The 18,151-nt window shown below is 46.2% G+C and overlaps 1 protein-coding gene across 1 annotated transcript in view; it reads left to right on the top strand.

Annotated features, from left to right (window-relative positions):
- Positions 1 to 18,151, top strand: part of PLCH2 (phospholipase C eta 2) — a 59,773-nt gene that overhangs the window by 38,267 nt on the left and 3,355 nt on the right. Inside the window, 4 exon segments of the mRNA XM_087944429.1 lie at positions 1,425 to 1,509; positions 2,496 to 2,642; positions 3,181 to 3,260; positions 14,474 to 14,804. Of these exon segments, the coding sequence (XP_087800555.1) occupies positions 1,425 to 1,509; positions 2,496 to 2,642; positions 3,181 to 3,260; positions 14,474 to 14,804 (643 nt within the window).

Below are 18,151 nucleotides of genomic sequence, written 5' to 3'. Positions count from 1 at the left end.
ATCAAATGGACAGGCCTCCATTCACCAGACCTTCCTTGGAAGGAGCCGGCGGGGTGGGGTGGGGGTGGGGGAACTGGACGCTGCAAAATAAATAAATAAACCTCCCAGCCAAGCAAGCCCCCAAATCTCCCTGTAAAACAACATTAAGCCGTTGAGTTGTCAGCCAAGACCGATGGCTTTTCATTCTGGAGGGAGCCTGTCAGAACGGTGCGGGCGCTATTCCAAATTCTTCCCCTCTTCCTCCATCCCTTAAGCAGGATTTATTTTGCCTTTGAGCAAAGAGTTGTGTGTTTTTCTCTGTCTCTCTGTGTGTGTGTGGGGGGGTTGTTATTTTTTTAGTTGGGGGCTACAGCATAATCCTTGTGGGTGGTTTCTTTCTCCCCAGCCGTTAATTGGCCTGTCCAGGAAAAAAAATAAAATAAAATAGCATTCAGTTTCCGTCTTTAATCATCCTTTCTTGCAATGGGGAGCAATTTGAGTCCCCAAGATGGGGACCAGTAGGCCATAACCGCGTATGTGATGATGTGTTGTCGTGGATCCAGATAAACTCCGGCTGCCCTGGATATTCTTTTCCGTTCTGAAAGCTGACTCAAACGAAAAAAGTATTTTGATTCTGAATAAAAACCCCTTCCAGTTTCCCATGGTGCCGCTCCACATCGATGGACTGCGTATACCCTGAGAAATTCCCCGCTTTTGTACCTGTCGTGAAAATGTCTGGTTTGCTCCAAGTTCAGTCTTTTTTTCTTCTTCTTCTTCCATGAATTGGTTTTGTTAATCTGAAGGCAAGAAGATGTCTTCGGGGCAATTTGAAAATCTCTCTCTCTCCCTCCCCCTCCCTCTCTCTCTCTCTTGTGTGTGTGTGTGTGTGTGAGAGAGAGAGAGAGAGAGAGAGGTTTGGTCCTTCTCCAGTATCTCCAGATCACACATTAACAGAGTTGGAAGGGACCTTGTAGGTCATCTACTCCAACCCCCTGCTCAAACAGGATACACCATATCTGACAGGTGACAGTCCAGTCTCTTCTTGAAAGCCTCCAGGGATGAAGCTCCCACAACTTTCAAAGGCAACTTCTTGTTCCATCAGTTGATAGTTTTCACTGTCAAGGAGATTCCTCCTTATTTCCAGGTTGAATCTCTCTCTCAGTTTCCATCCATTATTCCTTGCCTGGCCTTCGGGTGCTTTGGAGAATAGCTTGACCCCTTCCTCCTCTCTGGGGCAGCCCCTCAAATATTGGAAGGCTGCTCTCCTGGTCCTTCTCTTCCCTAGACCAGGCAGGCCCAGTTCCTGCAACCGTTCTTCATATGTTTTAGCCTCCAGTCCCCTAATCACCCTGGTTGTTCTTCTCTGCATTTTTTTCTAGAGTCTCAATGGGTGGCAGATGTAGGAAAAGAGGATCCTATTTTATTTATTTTCGCCTCTTTTCCAGATCATAGATCCGTTTGTGGAAGTCGAGGTGATCGGATTGCCCATGGATTGTTGCAAAGAGCAAACCAGAGTTGTGGACGACAATGGTATGGCTTCTCAATCCTCCGTTTTTCACTCTCTCTTTCCTGCCATCTCTATAAGGCCGAGGACAATTTTGCAGTTAGAATCCCTAGGATGGATGGCAACCACCCCACATTCATTTCATCCAGTCGCTTATCCGTGCAGAACGGTTGACGGTTGGCTGCTTAGCATCTGTTGGAGGAATTGTTGGGCACCTGACAACCTCGAAGCAACTTTGCTTCCATGTTGGAGCAGCTGGTGGCCTCAAGAAAGTTCCTCCTTTTTTCTTTTCTTTTTTTTTTCACTTGATATTTTATTCTCAAAAATACATAACTCCGAACTCTTTTTTTTTAAACAGAAACAAACAAACAAAAAGAAACAAAACAAACAAGACATTAAAAATGCACTTTTCTCCCTGCAGTGTCTTTATTTTCTGTTTCTTTTTGTTTGTTTCTTTCTTTCTGGAAGTTCCTTCTAATGTTTTTTTTCCCACTTCCTATTTTTATTTTACTCCAAAAAACATAAAACATAAAGCTGATTTTTGGCCAGCTTGAATCCTTTTTCGGCTTTCCAGAGGCTTGAGGAAGGCTTCTGCAGGCTTTGCAGGCCGAAACTAGTCCCGTTTCGTCACTTCCGGTATTTTCGGAAAAACAGGAAGTGACGAAACGGGCTAGTTTTTGGCCTGCAGAAGCCTGCAGAAGCCTTCCTCAAGCCTCTGGGAGGCCAAAAGGCCTCAAACCGCCCAAAAAGCAGCTGTGAAGACGCGGATGCTCAGTGAGTTAAGTTTGCCGGCAGCTCACAAATGGCTGTATGCCTTCTGGTGCTTTGAAGAGTAAGTCATTCCCCTCTTCTTTCTGGAATCTATACCTATGCATGGCTGGCTGGGGGATTCTGGGAGTTGAAGTCTGCACACATCTATCGGTGGCTGGCTGGGGGAAGTCCACCCATCGCCAAACACCGGTCAGTAGGTCACACCTAGGAAGGCCCATTCTCCTGCCTCTTGGTCCTGCAGGTTTCAATCCGATGTGGGAGGAAACCCTGGTTTTCAACATCGGCATGCCAGAGATTGCCCTGGTGCGCTTCCTGGTCTGGGACCACGATCCCATCGGGAGGGATTTTATCGGTCAGAGGACAATCGCATTCACATCCATGATGCCAGGTAAGACGGACCTGTTTGTGCAACGTTGCTTGTTTTTCCCTGCATTTCCTCTCTGATATTCTGGCTCTGAAGAATTCTGGCCCGTTCAGGTAGGTACCATGTTTTCCCAAAAAATAAAACCCTGTCTTATTTAATTTTTATATTACTTTTTATATAATTTTTATAATATTATAGTAAGAAATTTGAATTCATTATAACTCTAATTGTAATTATTATTGCACTAGATATGTACAACTGTTTTTTTTAATAATGGATAATTTATCCTTAACCCAGAGATATGTTTGTCTGTTCTATGCTTCTTCTTTTCTCTTCCTTCTCTTGCTGTTCATTGGCCACATATATTTTTTTTTTGACATCTCCCTACTGCTATAGATTCTTAACTTTCATCTACTCTCCTTCCTCTTTCTTCTCCCGACAGTCAGAATTCCTCTCCAACCAGAAATTGGGTGGGTGGGGGGGAGATCAGCAGACCCCTGGAAGGAGATTGGGGCTAAAGGAGATGAGAAGCCATCATTCACCCCACTTTCCTTGCTTCCAGGCTATCGACATGTCTACCTAGAAGGTATGGAGGAAGCTTCCGTCTTCGTTCACGTAGCGGTCAACGACGTTTGTGGTAAGGTGAGTAGCCCTGGAGCCTCAGGTGTGTGCAAACCTCTCTAGAACTAAGGTTCCCTTCCAGATGAGATGGTTGACTTGTCCTTACAGAAGGAAAAACCAACAGTGCCCAGTTTCTCTGGTGTTTGAACTGATCTACCCAATCTTCTGTCTATGGAGATTCCCCAACATCCAGGTCAACATTGTCCTAAAGGTGTATTTCCAAAAGACAACTGGATTTTCTTGGTTGTTTTTTTTCCTTGAAAAGGTTTCACTTCTCATCCCAGAAGCTTCTTCAGTTCTAACTGAAGAAGTTCGGACCGAAGAACTGAATAAGCTTCTGGGATGAGAAGTGAAACCTCTTCAGAGAAAAAAAACCCAGAAAGTCCAGTTGCCTCTTGGGGAAAAAAAAAGTACATGAGCTGGACAACAGAGAATCTCCATAGACATAAAGATTGGGTAGATCTTTGAAAAGGTTTTGCTTCTCACCCAAGAAGCTTCTTCGGTTCGAACTGACGACGTTCGAACTGAAGTCAGAAACCGAAGAAGCTTCTTAGATGAGAAGCGAAACCTCTTCAAGGAAAAGAACAACAAGAAAGTCCAGTTGCCTTTTAGGAAATTCATCTTTGGGCCTGCCCAATAAAACACAGGTACTTCTGTATAATCAGGTATACCTTTTTAAAAAATGTGCCGGTTTTCTAGCTGTGCCCACAAAACTCAGCAATACCCTTGACCAAACCTATCCTAGCTGCAGTTGTGTGTCTTAACAGGTACCATGAAGTAGTGACCAGCTGACCCAGTGATTTGGAAAATCCCTATCCAGACTTAGAGTATAACTCTGCTAAGTTGTTTCTCGCAGCTAGTTCAGCTGTCAACGCTCCGGTGTGTGAGGATCTTTTTAGTGGCTAAAAAGAAATAATTACATTTCGTGTTGCTGAGGAAAGAAATTCATTTTTCCCTGCTGTGGTTGATGCCTGCAATGAAATCTGACGTTTGTTAGCAGTTTCGAACACGGTCAAATCACGGTTGGTCGAAATGTATGTCAGGAAAACCTCACAGTTCGTTCAGACAGGGGTTTCTTCCATTTTTATTTTTATTTCTTTTCTTTTTTTTCAACCTTTTCCAAATGCTGGACATTCAGGAAGAAAGATCTACCTGTAGCTGGGTTGTTGTTTTTTAATTATTTCCCCTCTTTTCTGAAATTTCTCTAACTTTTCATTTTCATTTTCAAAACCCAAGCTGGTCCTTTTGCACTTATTTTGGGGAATACTCCACACAAGAATTCCTAAGTTTTCTTGTACCTGTTTTCCCCAAAATATTCTCTTTTTAACTTGTGCTTGTGCCTATCGGATGGATTTCTTCTGATGCACACAACCCAATTATCTCCAACTAAGTTACACAGAGCAAGTTCATCCATCAAGTGATGTGTGTTTGTGTTACTTTTTAATCTATTAATCACAATTAGCCGAGTCAAATAAGTGGAAAACAATACTGCCTAGCAGAATCCACTAGAGGAAAGAAGAAAAAAACAAACCAGCGTGCCAAAATACATATAACGTGGACAGGAAAAGAGATAAAAGCAGAAGTGTCTATGTATTTTCTGCAGAGATGCAAACCAGTTTAAGACTGGGACAGCCCTCAGCTTGGAATAATTACAAAAAACTAAGAAAAAGCAGAGTTAGAATTCCATTTATCCACCTTTTCACCCAGATATATTCTGTGATCTATCTCATTGTTTAAAAAAAAGATATATCTCATTAAATATATATATATATTACCAACCCCAAAACTCCCTACTGAATTAAACTACAGTTAGTCCTTGACTTCCGTCCATAAGTGAGCGCAAAAGTCTCTCGCTAAGTGAGACAGTTTTGAGTTTTGAGCCATTTGATGGACTTTCTGGCCACCGTCGTTAAGCGAATCCCTGCAGTTGTTAAGTGAGTCACACAGTTGTTAAGTGAATCTGGCTTCCACCACAACCCCCTTTGATTTGGCTTGTGAGAAGGCTGCAAAAGGGGATCCCGGAACACTACGACCGTCATAAGTACGAGATCAAGCATTTTGAGCACACGATCCCAGGGAGGTAAGTGTGAAAAACGGTCGTTAAGTCCCACATTTCAGTGCCGTTCTATTGTGAATGGTCGCTAAATAAACTGTCGTAAGTCGAGGACTAGGTCGTTTGCTGAGTGTCTGTTCAAAGTTACAATGGCACTGGGAAAAAGTGACTTACGACCCATTTTTCCACACTTACGACCTCTGTGGCCTTCCCCACGGTCATGTGATCAAAATTCAGAACGCTGGTCAGCTGCTTCATACTTACGACGGTCGCTGTGTCTCTAGGTCGCGGGGATTCTCCCTTTTTTTTTTTTTCCTTCTTTTTTTGAAAATCCGGTTTACCGGCACTTTTAATCGACTTTACCTCAGTCGGATTTCTCAGCCAAGGTTGGGAAAGCCAATTTTCCCAGTCGTGGGGTGCGCAGTTCCCTTCTCAGCCCCATTGAAAGCACCCCCCCCCCAAAAAAAAGCATATGGGGGGAGGGAGTGTGTGTGGGGGTGGTGGGGGGGTTGGAAACGTCCCGAAGAGAACAAGCGAGCCTCTGTCTGGATGTCAAGTTGGCCCGTCGCATTCCAGGGGCGGCAGAAATCCCGCAGGGAAGCAGCAGCCGTGGCGGATGGGGGCGAATGTTGCGTGGCAACCTTGTGTGGCAACCCCTGGCGGCAAGCGGCCCCCTCCTCCTCCTCCTCCTCCTTATCCTCTTCTTCTTCCTCTCCTCCTCCTCCTCCTCCTCCTCCCTTATTTTTCCCTTTCTTCTCCTTTTCTCCTTCCCCTCCTCCTCCTCCTCCTCCTCCTTCCTCTTATTTTTCTCCTCCTCCTCCTCTTCTCCTCCTCCTTTTCCTTCTTCTCCTTTCCTCCTTCTCTCTTTTCCTTTCTTTCCTTTCTCCTTCCTCCTCCTCCTTCTTTCCCCTTCCTCTTCCTTTCCTTCTCCTCCTCTTCTTCCTCTATTTTCCTCCTCCTCCTCTTCTCCTTCCTCCCTCCTCCTTCCTTCTTCCTTCCTCTTATTTTTCTCTTCTTCTCCTTCCTCCTCCTCTCCTCCTCCTCCTCCTCTTATTTTCTCCTTCTCCTTTCCTCCTCCTTTCTTATCCTTCTCCTCTTTCCTCTTATTCTTCCCCTTCTTCTTCCCCTCCTCCTCCTTCCTCTTATTTTTCTCCTCCTCCTCTTCTCCTCCTCCTTCTTCTCCTCCTCCTTCTTCTCCTTTTCCTTCTTCTCCTTCTCCTCCTTCCTCTTATTTTTCCCTTTCTTCTCCTTTTCTCCTTCCCCTCCTCCTCCTTCTTCCTCCTCCTCCTCCTCCTCCTTCTTCTCCTTCTCCTCTTTCCTCTTATTCTTCTTCTTCTTCCCCTCCTCCTCCTTCCTCTTATTTTTCTCCTCCTCCTCCTCTTCTCCTCCTCCTTCTTCTCCTTTTCCTTCTTCTCCTTCTCCTCCTTCCTCTTATTTTCCCTTTCTTCTTCCCCTTCTTCTCCCCCCTCCTCCTCCTCCCAATGAGGAGGAGAACCAAAGGGGAGAAGTTAAACACGTTGAGTTAATCATGCCACTTTCTCTGTCCCCCTTCTTCCCCTTCCCCCTTTTCCTCTTTTCTTTTCTCCTCTCTCCCTTTGCCTCTCGGCCAACAACAACAACAACAACAACAAAAGAGTTGGAGGAAGGCCAGTTGGGTTGTTTCAAAGGAAAGGCATCTTGTCTGGAAAATCCTCCGTTTCTAATCCTTCTAGGTCTCTGCGTTAAATGAAATTAAAGAGGGAGGGGGGGTTGGGGGGAGAGCTTCCAGGAGGCCTCCTCCTCCCCTCCTCCTCTTTTGCCTCTCCTTCCAATGTCCACCAGGGCTGGGGGGGGGAGCAGGGGGAGGAGAGGCCCAGCCCCATAATTCCTTGTCGTCTGGCACAGGATCGCCACTGCCCCCCCCCCATGGGGGTTAGCTACCTGCAAGGGGAGGGGAGGCCGCCTTTCACCCTGCAGTTGGCTGGTTTTGTCAAAAGGTTCCTCCAAGGGGGGATGGGTGGATGGATGGGTGGATGGATCCAGTCTTTGTCAGGAGCCAGTTAGATGCCGTCCGCTCTTAATAAACTGAAGCAGCCAGGAAACAGTGGGGAAATCTCTCTCTCTCCCTCCCTCTCCCTCCCTCCCTCTTCCTTTCTCTCCCACTCTCTTCTCCCCCCCTCTCTCTCCTCCCTTTCCCTCCCTCCCTCTTCCTTTCTCTCCCTCTCTCTTCTCCCCTCTCTCTCTCTTCTCCCTCTCCCCTTCTCCTTCTTCCTCTCCCTCTTCCTTCCACTCCCTCTTCTTCATCTCTCTTCTCCCGTCTCTCGCTTCTCCCTCTCCCCCTCTCCTTCTCTCCCTCTTCTTCTCCCCCTCTCTGCCTCTCCCTTTCTCTCCCTCCCTCCCTTCTCCCTCTCCTTCTCCCTCTCCCTCTTCTTCTCTACTTCTCCGTCCCTCTCCAAAAAGTGAATTGTGCTGGTGTTAAATAAGTGAATAAGCACAGGAGAAAAACAGTCCTGTCAATTGCCCTTCGCTTCAAACAGACACAGCAGAAGGTTGTGTGTGTGTGTGTGTGTGTGTGTGTGTGTGTGTGTGAGAGAGAGAGAGAGAGAGAGAGAGAGAGAGAGAGAGAGAGAGAGAGAGAGAAACACACACAGAGAGAGACAGAGACAGATTAGGGAAGAGTTTCTGCTGGACTAGTCTTGTCTCTCAATGCATTGCTTTAAATCATGAGGACTAGAAACTTAGTTCTCCATAGAGGCAAGGCCACTATTGGATGCTATTTTGATTTGTGGTGGGAGGGGGGACAGCATCGACAAATAGTTTAATGAACTAGCCTTTGCACAGAGATAAACTCACAGAGCATTTGAAGCTTACCTGTCTCTCCGTGGCAGGCAATTTTCTACCTTGATTAACCTCCTCTGATCAACCCCACCAAATTCCTTCCTTCTTTGATTTCTCTCTCTCTCTCTCTCCCTCCTCCTCCTCCTCTTCTTCTTCTCGTCCTCTTCCTCCTCCTCCCTTTTCTCCTTCTTCTTCTCCTCCTCCTCCCCCTTCCCCTTCTTTTTCTTCTTCTTCTTGAGTTGCTTCCTGATGGATAGTTTTAATTTGCAACTGACTGACACGGCCTTTTTAAATAGCTGGCAGCATATATTTTTTTCATTTTGGGGGGGCGGGGGAGGTACTTGCTGCCTTCCAGTTCGCCCAACAACCCACCTGCACCTCCTTCCGTTTCCCACTGCAAGACTCAAATCCCTCCTCCCGTCTCTTTTTCAATTTCCCCAACTGATTTGCTTTTTGATTGCTTTATCTCCTCTCTCCCTCTTCCCTAAGTCTCCTACCTCCCCCTTGTTGTGTTCTCATTAACATTCCTCCTGCCCCCTGACTTTGTGGGTATCAATACCGCTAATTATATGGAGCCTCACCTCCCCGAGGAAGAGACGCCTTCCTTTCCGGCAGGTGGACTGCAACACCCAAGCCGGCCCTACCTGATCACGGAACAACATTCAAATCTGCGCCAGGGATTATATATTATATTTTCTGCCTCTAGGAGAAAACAAAAGTCTCATCCTACTGTACCCTTTCCCCATCCCATCCCTAATTAGACTATTTCATTAGAATAGAATAGAATAGAATAGAATAGAATAGAATAGAATGGAATGGAATGGAATGGAATGGAATGGAATGGAATGGAATGGAATATTAATAGAATAGAATAGGAAAGAATAGAATGGAATGGAATGGAATGGAATGGAATGGAATAGAATAGAATAGAATAGAATAGAATAGAATAGAATAGAATAGAATAGAATATAGAATGGAATAGAATTCAGGAATAGAACAGAATATAGAATGGAATGGAATAGAATAGAATAGAAAATATGGAATGGAATGGAATAGAATAGAATAGAATAAGGAATAGAATAGAATGGAACGTTATGGAATAGAATAGAATAAGGAATAGAATGGAATGGAATGGAATGGAATAGAATAGAATAGAATAGAATAGAATAGAATAGAATAGAATAGAATAGAATTCTTTATTGGCCAAGTGGGATTGGACGCACAAGGAATTTGTCTTGGTGTAAATACTTTCAGTATACATAAAAGAAAAGAGACATTTGTTAAGAATCAAGAATCATTAGGTACAACATTTAATAATAGTCATTGGGTACAATAAGCAATCAAATCATACCAAGAAACAGTCAGTTACAGTCGTACAGTCACAAGTGGGAGGGGATGGGCGATAAGGAGTGATGAGAAGGTTAATAGTAATAGTAGTGCAGACTTTGGAAATAGTTGGACAGTGTTGAGGGAATTATTTGTTTAGCAGAGTGATGGCTTTTGGGAAAAACCGTCCTTGTTGTTCTGGTGTGCAGAGCTCTACAGCGTCGTTTTGAGGGAAGGAGTTGAAACAGTTTATGTCCAGGATGTGTGAGGGGTCTGTAGATATTTTCCCAGCCCTCTTTTTGCCTCGTGCAGGACACAGATCCTCCATGGGAGGCAGGTTGGTAGCAATTGCTATTTCCTGCAGTCCTAATTCCTCTCTGGAGTCTGTGTCTGTCCTGTTGGGGTTGCAGAACCAAACCAGACAATTGTAGAGGTGCAGGTGACAGACTCAATAATTCTCGGTAAAAATTTAATTATACAGAAAAGGGGACTTTTCACCCGTTCATGATTTGAGTTTGGTATGGAACACCCTTCTGCAACGATTTCTGCAAAAAAATAAAATAAATAAAAAAAAAGTCCACATTGGCAACTAGCATCACGGCAGGAAGGGGAATTAAAATGACCCCAGAAAGAAAAAAAAGAGAGCTGTTAGCCCTGATCCTGGACCAAAGGAAAAAGAAAAGAAATTGGTTTGGGAGCCCGGAATGGACCTTTTTCCTTCCCATGGGAATTATGGGAACTGTAGTTTCTCCCCTCCTACCCCCCACCAAGACTGGACAAAAATTTTGACATCTGTCAAAAATGGTGTAGGGTCTCTTTGTTGCGCGCGGGGGGTGGGATGGGGGTTGGACTAGATGACCTACAGGGTCCCTTCCAACTCTGTTAATCTGTACCTAAGTTCTCAGAAGCAGGTAATTAATCATTTTTCAGCACTTCCCTAACTTTCAAAGTGCATAGCTGTGCAAATTGGGAAGGGGATCTCTCTTTATTGCAAAGAGACAGACTTTTAAAGAATTATCTGGTTTGCTCGGAAAGCCACTTCACTCTTTTTCTGCTCGTTTTTTTCTGCATTCCTTGGGGGGGGATTGAATAATGTCAAACTCCACCTGTTTGCTCCCCTCTGTTCTCTCTTTCTTTCTCTCTCTTTCTCTTTCTTTCTCTCTCTCTTTCTTTTTCTCTCTCTTTTTCTCTTTCTCTTTTCCTCTTTCTCTCTCTTTTTCTCTTTCTCTCTCTCTCTTTCTTTCTCTTTCTCTTTCTTTCTCTTGTTCTCTCTCTCTCTCTCTCTTTCTCTCTTTCTCTTTTTCTCTCTCTCTCTCTCTCTCTCTCTCTCTCTTTCTTCTCTCTCTCTCTCTTTCTCTCTCTCTTTCTCTTTCTCTCTTTCTCTTTCTTTCTCTTGTTCTCTCTCTCTTTCTCATTTCTCTCTCTTTCTCTCTTCTCTCTCTTTTTCTCTCTCTCTCCCTCTCTTTCTCTCTCTTTCTCTCTCTCCCTGCCCTCCCCTCTCTCCTCATCCCTTTTATAGTTTATCCATGTTACTTGTCTGATTTCTCACATGTGACTCCTAAATGTCTCGCAGGGACAATCTCGGCTTGTTCTTCTTCCTCTTCTTGTTCCTCCTCCGTGTCTCACTTTCTGCCTTTTCCTTCTGTCTCTTTGTGATTGCAGTGGTCTTCTTCTCTGTGTCCCTCCCAAAAAGCCTCCTTTTAGAAGCAGAGCAAATGTAGACGCCTCGAAGGTACCCTTCCTCCCTTCCTCGCCAACCCAGGAAGGTGGAATGAGCTGTTGGGAGCATCACGATGCTTGCATGCTTCCGTCCACCCCAAAACATCATGAAACATTTTTTTATGTGTGTGTGTGTGTGTGTCTTTCTTTCCTGATTTAGCTTTCTTTTCTTTTCTTTTTTTCCTCCTCCTGGGAAAAAAAATAATCCACCAACAATCAACAACCACAACACACATACACACACACCTCCCCAACCCAAAACTTCCACTCATATAACATGGATTGCGACATTTCCCCGGAATGTTTGGCTGAGCCATCAAACCTGTAGATTATTCCCACGTTTATGAAGCAGATCCAGGATTCTCCAATGTTGTCGTGTGTGTGTGTGTGTTGTTGTTTTTTTAAACTATCCCTCCCCGGTTCAACAGGTAGTCCTCGACTTACAATCAGAGCTGAGCTCAAAATGTCTAAGCGGGACGGCTGTATAGTGAGTTTTGCCCCTCCCTCTCCCGTTATACACGGGTTTCCCACGGTTGTTAAGCGGACCACCGCCGCTGTTAAATTAGTCACACGGTTGTTAAGCCGGAATCTGGCTTCCTCCCCCGTTGACTCTGCTTGTCAGAATGGCGCCAAAGGGGATCACGTGACCCTGGGATATGGCAAAGGGTCATAAATATGAGTCAGTTGCCGAGTGCCTGCATTTTGATCCCCTGATCCTGGGGGTGCTGCAACGGTCATAAGTAGGAGTCGGTTGCCAAGGGTCTAGAGTGGTATGGTGGCCTAGAGGCGGAGCTGTCACCTCAACAATCAGGAGGCTGTTAGAGTCTAAGTAGAGGCAGATCTTTCTCTCCTTGGGCACAATGAGAATATATCTGCTGAATAAAACTCCTCATCGGCAACAGGAAGGGCAGTAAGCACTCAGCTCCATTCAGTTGCCCCGACTCCATCCCACAAGGGATTACGGGGCCGTTAAAGGAGGATAAAAGATGATGAGTTGCCGAGGATCTGAACTTCAATCCTATGACCATGGGAATGCAAAAAATGATCCTAAGTCACTTTTTCCCCGGGCCGTCATAACTTCGAACAGTCACTATGTGAACGGTTGTAAGTCAAGGGCTACCTTCCCTTCCTCCCTCTCAACGGAGGGATGGGTATTTTTTTCCTTCTGAACCCAATAACAGCTGCCCTATCTTGAGCCAAGGGCACCCACACCCCCTAAACGTAACCCCTGCAATTTGTCCCCCCCCCCTCCGCTTAAGGGACCCAATTCCTGGGACTGGGATCCCCCAGGAACGGACATGCTGGATCTTCTTCTTAAATGGCTTCCTTTCCTTCCCACCAAATTTGCACCCGGATTTGGGATCTTGAATCGCTTGCTTGGATTCAAGCGTCAGTGAATAGCCTCGCCGGGGTCGGGGTCGGGGGGGATGCATCCAGTGACCTCGAAGGGTCTGATGGGAAGGGAGGGGGGGAAGAAATATCACTTACACCCCACTGCATTCCATCAATTGGGGGAGGGGGTTTCTTGTTTTTTTGGGGGGGGGGGGGATGGGGTGGAAGCCCCCTCTTCCACGATCTGTGTATGTTGTACGTGAGGGATTTCTTGCTGGGTGTTTTTTTTGCAGCCTATCTGTCTATGTACAGGGTTGTGGCCAGCTTGACAATTATCCTTTTATGTTCTGCCCAAATATCTTAAATTATGTTATGGGTGCCCTACGTGACAAAAGCAATGAAGAGGTGGCCAATCACTTAGTTTTTAAATAATAATAATAATAACAACAACAACTCAGGGTTGAACTTTGGAATCCTGGGTGCACTCTGAGCCGGGTTGTGTTCATTGCAGACGTTTCATGACCCAACTAGGTTACATCATCAGTGCTGGAAGGGAGAAGGGTTGGCTCTCTATTTATATACGGCGAGCCTCTAGTACAGTGGTGGCTGACCTTTTTGGGGCTCCTGTGTTCGCGTGCCAGCACCCAGAAGGCAATGCACGCCTCCCCACATCCCTTACGCATGCGCGCGCAATCCCCCCGCCACCCCCTTGCCTGCACTGCGCCTCACAGCTGGTTTGAGGGCCTTTTTGGGCCTCCCAAAGGCTTGAGGAAGGCTTCTGCAGGCTCTGCAAGCTTTGCAGGCCGAAAACTAGCCCCGTTTCATCACTTCCTGTTTTTCTGAAAAATACCGGAAGTGACGAAACGGGCCTAGTTTTTGGCCTGCAAAGCTTTCAGAAGCCTGCAGAAGCCTTCCTCGAGCCTCTGGGAGGCTGAAAAAGGCCTCAAACCCGCCGGAAATCAGCTGGGAGGTGCACGCATGCGCAGTGAGGTAAGTTTGCCTGCAGCTTGTGTGCCGGCACAAATGGCTCTGCGTGCCACCTGTGGCACACGTGCCATACGTTCGCCATCACGGCTCCAGTAGATAAAGAGAGCCAATCTCTTCTAGTAGTGATGATGTTACCTAGCCGGGTCATGAAACGTCTGCAAGAAAATCCACCAAGCTCAGAGAGCACCAAGGACCCCACAGTCTACTTTCAAGGGTCTCCAAACTTGGCAAGTTTAAGACTTGTGGACTTCAACTCCCAGAATCCTTGAGCTAACATGACTGGAGGAGGAATTGTGGGAGTTGAAGTCCGCAAGTCTTCAAGCTGTCAAGTTTGAAGACCCCCATGTCTACCTCTTCTTCCTCCTCCTCCCCTCCCTCCTCCTCCTAGCATTGATGATGTTACCTACTTGGGTAATGCAATATCTACAAGAAAACCACCAAGCTTAGAGAGAGAGAGAGCCAACTTCATTCCCTTCTAACACTGATGATGTTCCATAGCTGGGTCATGAAACGTCTGCAAGAAAGCAACCAAGCTTAGAGAGCACGAGGGATCCCCACAGCCCACTACATCCTCTTCCTCCTCCTCCTCCTCCTCTTCCCACTGATGATGTTACCTACTTGGGTAATGCAACATCTCCATGAAAGCCACCAAGGACCCCCGATGCTGGACATGTTCCAACACGCGATTGGGTGTGTGGTCCCGGGGGACATACACCGTCATTTAGTTAGGAAATGGAAACGGAGCATCTGGGGAAGGGGGGAGGGGAATCAACCCAGCTGTGAGGTCCAGAAACCATCCTCTCTCTTCCCTCCCCATTCTGTCCTTCCAGTCCAACCGGGATTAGCTGAGGCTACCCTGAATCTCGCCCTACGGCTACCGAGTGTGTGGCCCGGGTTTCATTTCGGTTGTCGCCACACCCCGGGGAAGAAACATTACCCGCTCTGTTATGGCTTCTCTCTCCTTCTTCTCCTTCTCTCTCCCCTCCCCTTCCCCCGGCAGGTCAAACCAGCGCTGGGCCTAAAAAGCCTCTTTCTCAGAAGTCCAAAGCAGGCCTCTCTCGACAGCCATGCTGCTGGTCAGCTCAACCGCAAACATTCCTTTAGCAGTCAGCTTTTACGGCGGACGGCCAGCGCGCCCACCAAGAGCTTAAAAAAGCCCAAGATCGCCCTGGATGCCCGAGACGAGAGCTCGGAAGGTGACGGCAAGGTCCCCGCTCTGGAAGACTCCTCCCACCCTCGCTTTGACCAGGAATCCGACCTCCTGTCCCCGGCGCCATCGCCTTCCCGAGAGGGTCTCGGTGGCATGGCAGGGGACCCCAAGGGATCCAAAGGTAAGGCTCACAGTTGGGGCAGAGAGCAAAGGCGAGGCGGCCAGGGGTACCAGGACGCCACCTTCAGCGAACCCATCCGGAGATCGAGCCGGATCTGCCTCCAAGAACCCGCCGGGCAGAAACAAGGCCTTTTCACCTGCATCGAACCGGGTAGGATGGGCATGGCTACCTATTGCATGAAGTGTGTGCTCGGCTCCAGCGACAGCCCGGAGGTGGAGGGCCAGTGGAGCGAGCCCGGCGCCGGCCAGCCCACCTCCAGCGACGCTCCCCACTACGGCTGCTGCGGCAGCTTGGAGGGTGAGGAGCGGGCGGAGCGGGCGGAGCTGAAACCTTGGGGGATCCAGGAACAGCCCCACGCCCGCTCCGAGCTGCACCTGTGCACCAGCTACGGGGCTACTAGGAGCCTGCCCAGAACCTGCCAGCCCTTTGGGGCCTCGGGGATGAAAAAGGGGGACTCGGCATGTCTCGGGCCCAAGGACCGGTCGTGGCGGTGGTGGCGCGCACCCCCCAGCGGCAAATACCGCAGCACCGTCAACCTAGTGAGCTCCAACAATGGCTCGGTGTCCTCCAGCTCCAGCAGTCTAGACAGCCTCGAGAGCCCCGATTTCTCCCAGGGCTGGCCGGAGAGCGCCCGCAAACAGGCGGGCACCCTCCAGCGGGAAATGAATGCCTTGTTTTCTGAGAAAATGGAGGAAATTCGGAGTAAATCCCCTATATTCTTCACCGGTAAGATCGGATCTCCCACGCCCGACCCTCCATTCCAGATCCGTACCATCATCGCCTCCCTGTAGAAACATCCCGCTCCTCGTCCCCGGTTGTCAGTGTGGGGTTGGCCGCTTGACCGTCGTCCTCCCTTAGTGACCAAGCATGGTGTTGTCATTTCATTTCCGCTGGGGGGCTTTCACCATAGCAAAGTAGTGACTTCCCCTGCATGCCAGCCCATCTCCTCTCTTTTTGCGAGTTGTTGTGGTGTTCCTTTTTTGTGTGTTCCATTGGGTGCGATCCTAAGAACCGTTTCTCGTCCAACCAGAGTAACTACCTCACGGAAAGCCAAAATTTAACTCCTCCCCGGCCTTGTGTCCTGGCTCCTTGAGTTCTCTATCATAGGAGTAATCCTCGACTTATGACCACCGTTGGCCCCAGCATTTCGGTCACTCATCAGTTACGTGAGTTTCACCCCATTTTAACCCTAACCCTTCCTTGTCACCGTGGCTAAGTGAATCCCTGCCATGGTTCAGTTCCTAATGTGGTCGTTAAGTGAATCTGGCTTCCCCCACCCTGACTTTACTTGTCAAAAGGTCACAAAACGTGACACACACACGGGACTACTACTTATTATTATTATTATTATTATTATTATTATTATTATTATTATTATTATTATTATTATTATTATTATTATTCCCTGATGGAATATCTTCCAGGAGAAATGGAAATCTGTCAGCCTCCTAAAAAAAACCGATTCTGTAACTTCTGTTTCATTGTGAAAACCAGTTTTACAGCCTTTTTCAAACAGATATATTTAAATAGTACTGTAGACAATCATTTTTTTTTAGGTTTGACTAGCTTGGTCGAAGAGCAGTGGTAGATTTTTATTTGCCTTACTCTCAATTTAAAACTACCAAAGAACCCCACACTGTTATTTGCTTAACTTAGTATGAACATGTAAATATTATGTTTTGGTTTAAGACTCCTTGCACTAATGACAATTTTAACAAATAAAATGCTTTATTTCTAAAAAAAAAAAGAAAGAAAGAAAGCAAGGAAAAAGAAAATCCTGGTTTATATCAGCTCGATAGTATTTCCCCTGTTTTAATGGCCTCTGGAGTAGGTATTTCCAAATATGGAACCCCTCCTGATGTCTGAGAACCAAATCCCATCATGCCAATAAAACCTATTTTGAAATAAAAAGCTCAAATAGGATTTTCCCCCTCTGAACACAGAGAATCCCCGGGGGATTTCTGACTGAATGGCAGTAGAATACGGGGTTGGACTAGAAGACCTCCGAGGTCCCTTCCAGCTCCGAAATCCTTCATTCCCGTTTCAACAGATTGGCAACCTACGTCATTACCCATAATCCTGTCCCTCATGGGCAGACATTCCCCCCCCATTCTTTCCCTTAAGCTTCTCCTGGTTGGTCGAAAGCGAATTCTCAGGATCTGCATGTTCAGTTAGTCTTGTTTCCTCGGCTTCCTTTTCCTAATTTATTCTCTGTCCCTGAACTAACTTGGTTTTTTTTTAATTTTCCTTCTTTTTTCCTTTTCCTTGTGCCCTCTTTCACCGCGTAGTTAAGAATTGAAAGGATGATCCAGTCCCAGGTAACTGAAGACTTCTTTCGGGGTTCTTTCCTTTGCCTGCTTTCTCACTTTCTCTACGTCCTTCCGTCCTTCGGAGGTCGGTCAAATGAGGACCCAGATGGTTGGGGGTGATAGGCTGACTTTGTAAACCGCTTAGAGAGGGCTCGGAAGCACTGTGAAGCGGCATATAAGTCTAAGGGCTATTGCTAGTGCTATCATCCATCCATCCATCCATCCATCTATTTATCTATCTATCTATCTATCTATCTATCTATCTATCTATCTATCTATCTATCTATCTATATTTTTCTATCTATCCCTCTCTCTCTCTAGTCTGTCTGACTCTTATGTTCTATCTATTCATCCATCTATATTTCCTTCCTTCCTTCCATCCATCTATCTATCTATCTATCTATCTATCTATCTATCTATCTATCTATCTATCTATCATCCATCTAATTTTTTACCTCTCTTTATTATGTATCTATATCATGTATCTATGGTTATCTATCCATCTTTACCTATCAACTTATCCATCTATTCTTCCATTTATATCTATCTGTCCTTCCTCCCTCCTCCTTTCTTTCTTTCTTTCTTTCTTTCTTTCTTTCTTTCTTTCTTTCTTTCTTTCTTTCTTTCTTTCTTTCTTTCTTTCTTTTTCTTTCTTTCTTTCTTTCTTTCTTTCTTTCTTTCTTTCTTTCTTTCTTTCTTTCTTTCTTTCTTTCTTTCTTCCTTCCTTTTTCTATCCATCCATCCCTCTCTCTGTCTGTCTTCTATCTATCTATCTATCTATCTATCTATCTATCTATCTATCTATCTATCTATCTCTTTCTATCTATCCCTCTCTCTCTCTAGTCTGTCTGCCTCTGTTCTATCTATCTATCCATCCATCCATCCATCTATATTTCCTTCCTTCTTTATTTCTTTCTTTTATTCATTCTCTCTCTCTCTCTCTCTCTCTCTCTCTCTCTCTCTCTCTCTCTCTCTTTCTTTACATCCATATCTATCCATCAATGCATACCTCTCTCTCTCTAGTCTGCCTCTATCTAT

The sequence above is a fragment of the Notechis scutatus genome, chromosome 16, assembly GCF_049901735.1.
Source record: "Notechis scutatus isolate UNSWTSFEM ecotype Mainland chromosome 16, rNotScu1.2, whole genome shotgun sequence".
NCBI classification, from domain to species: domain Eukaryota; kingdom Metazoa; phylum Chordata; class Lepidosauria; order Squamata; family Elapidae; genus Notechis; species Notechis scutatus.
The sequence above is the reverse complement of the archived record's forward strand: the minus strand, read 5'-3'. Positions and strand labels throughout refer to the sequence as shown.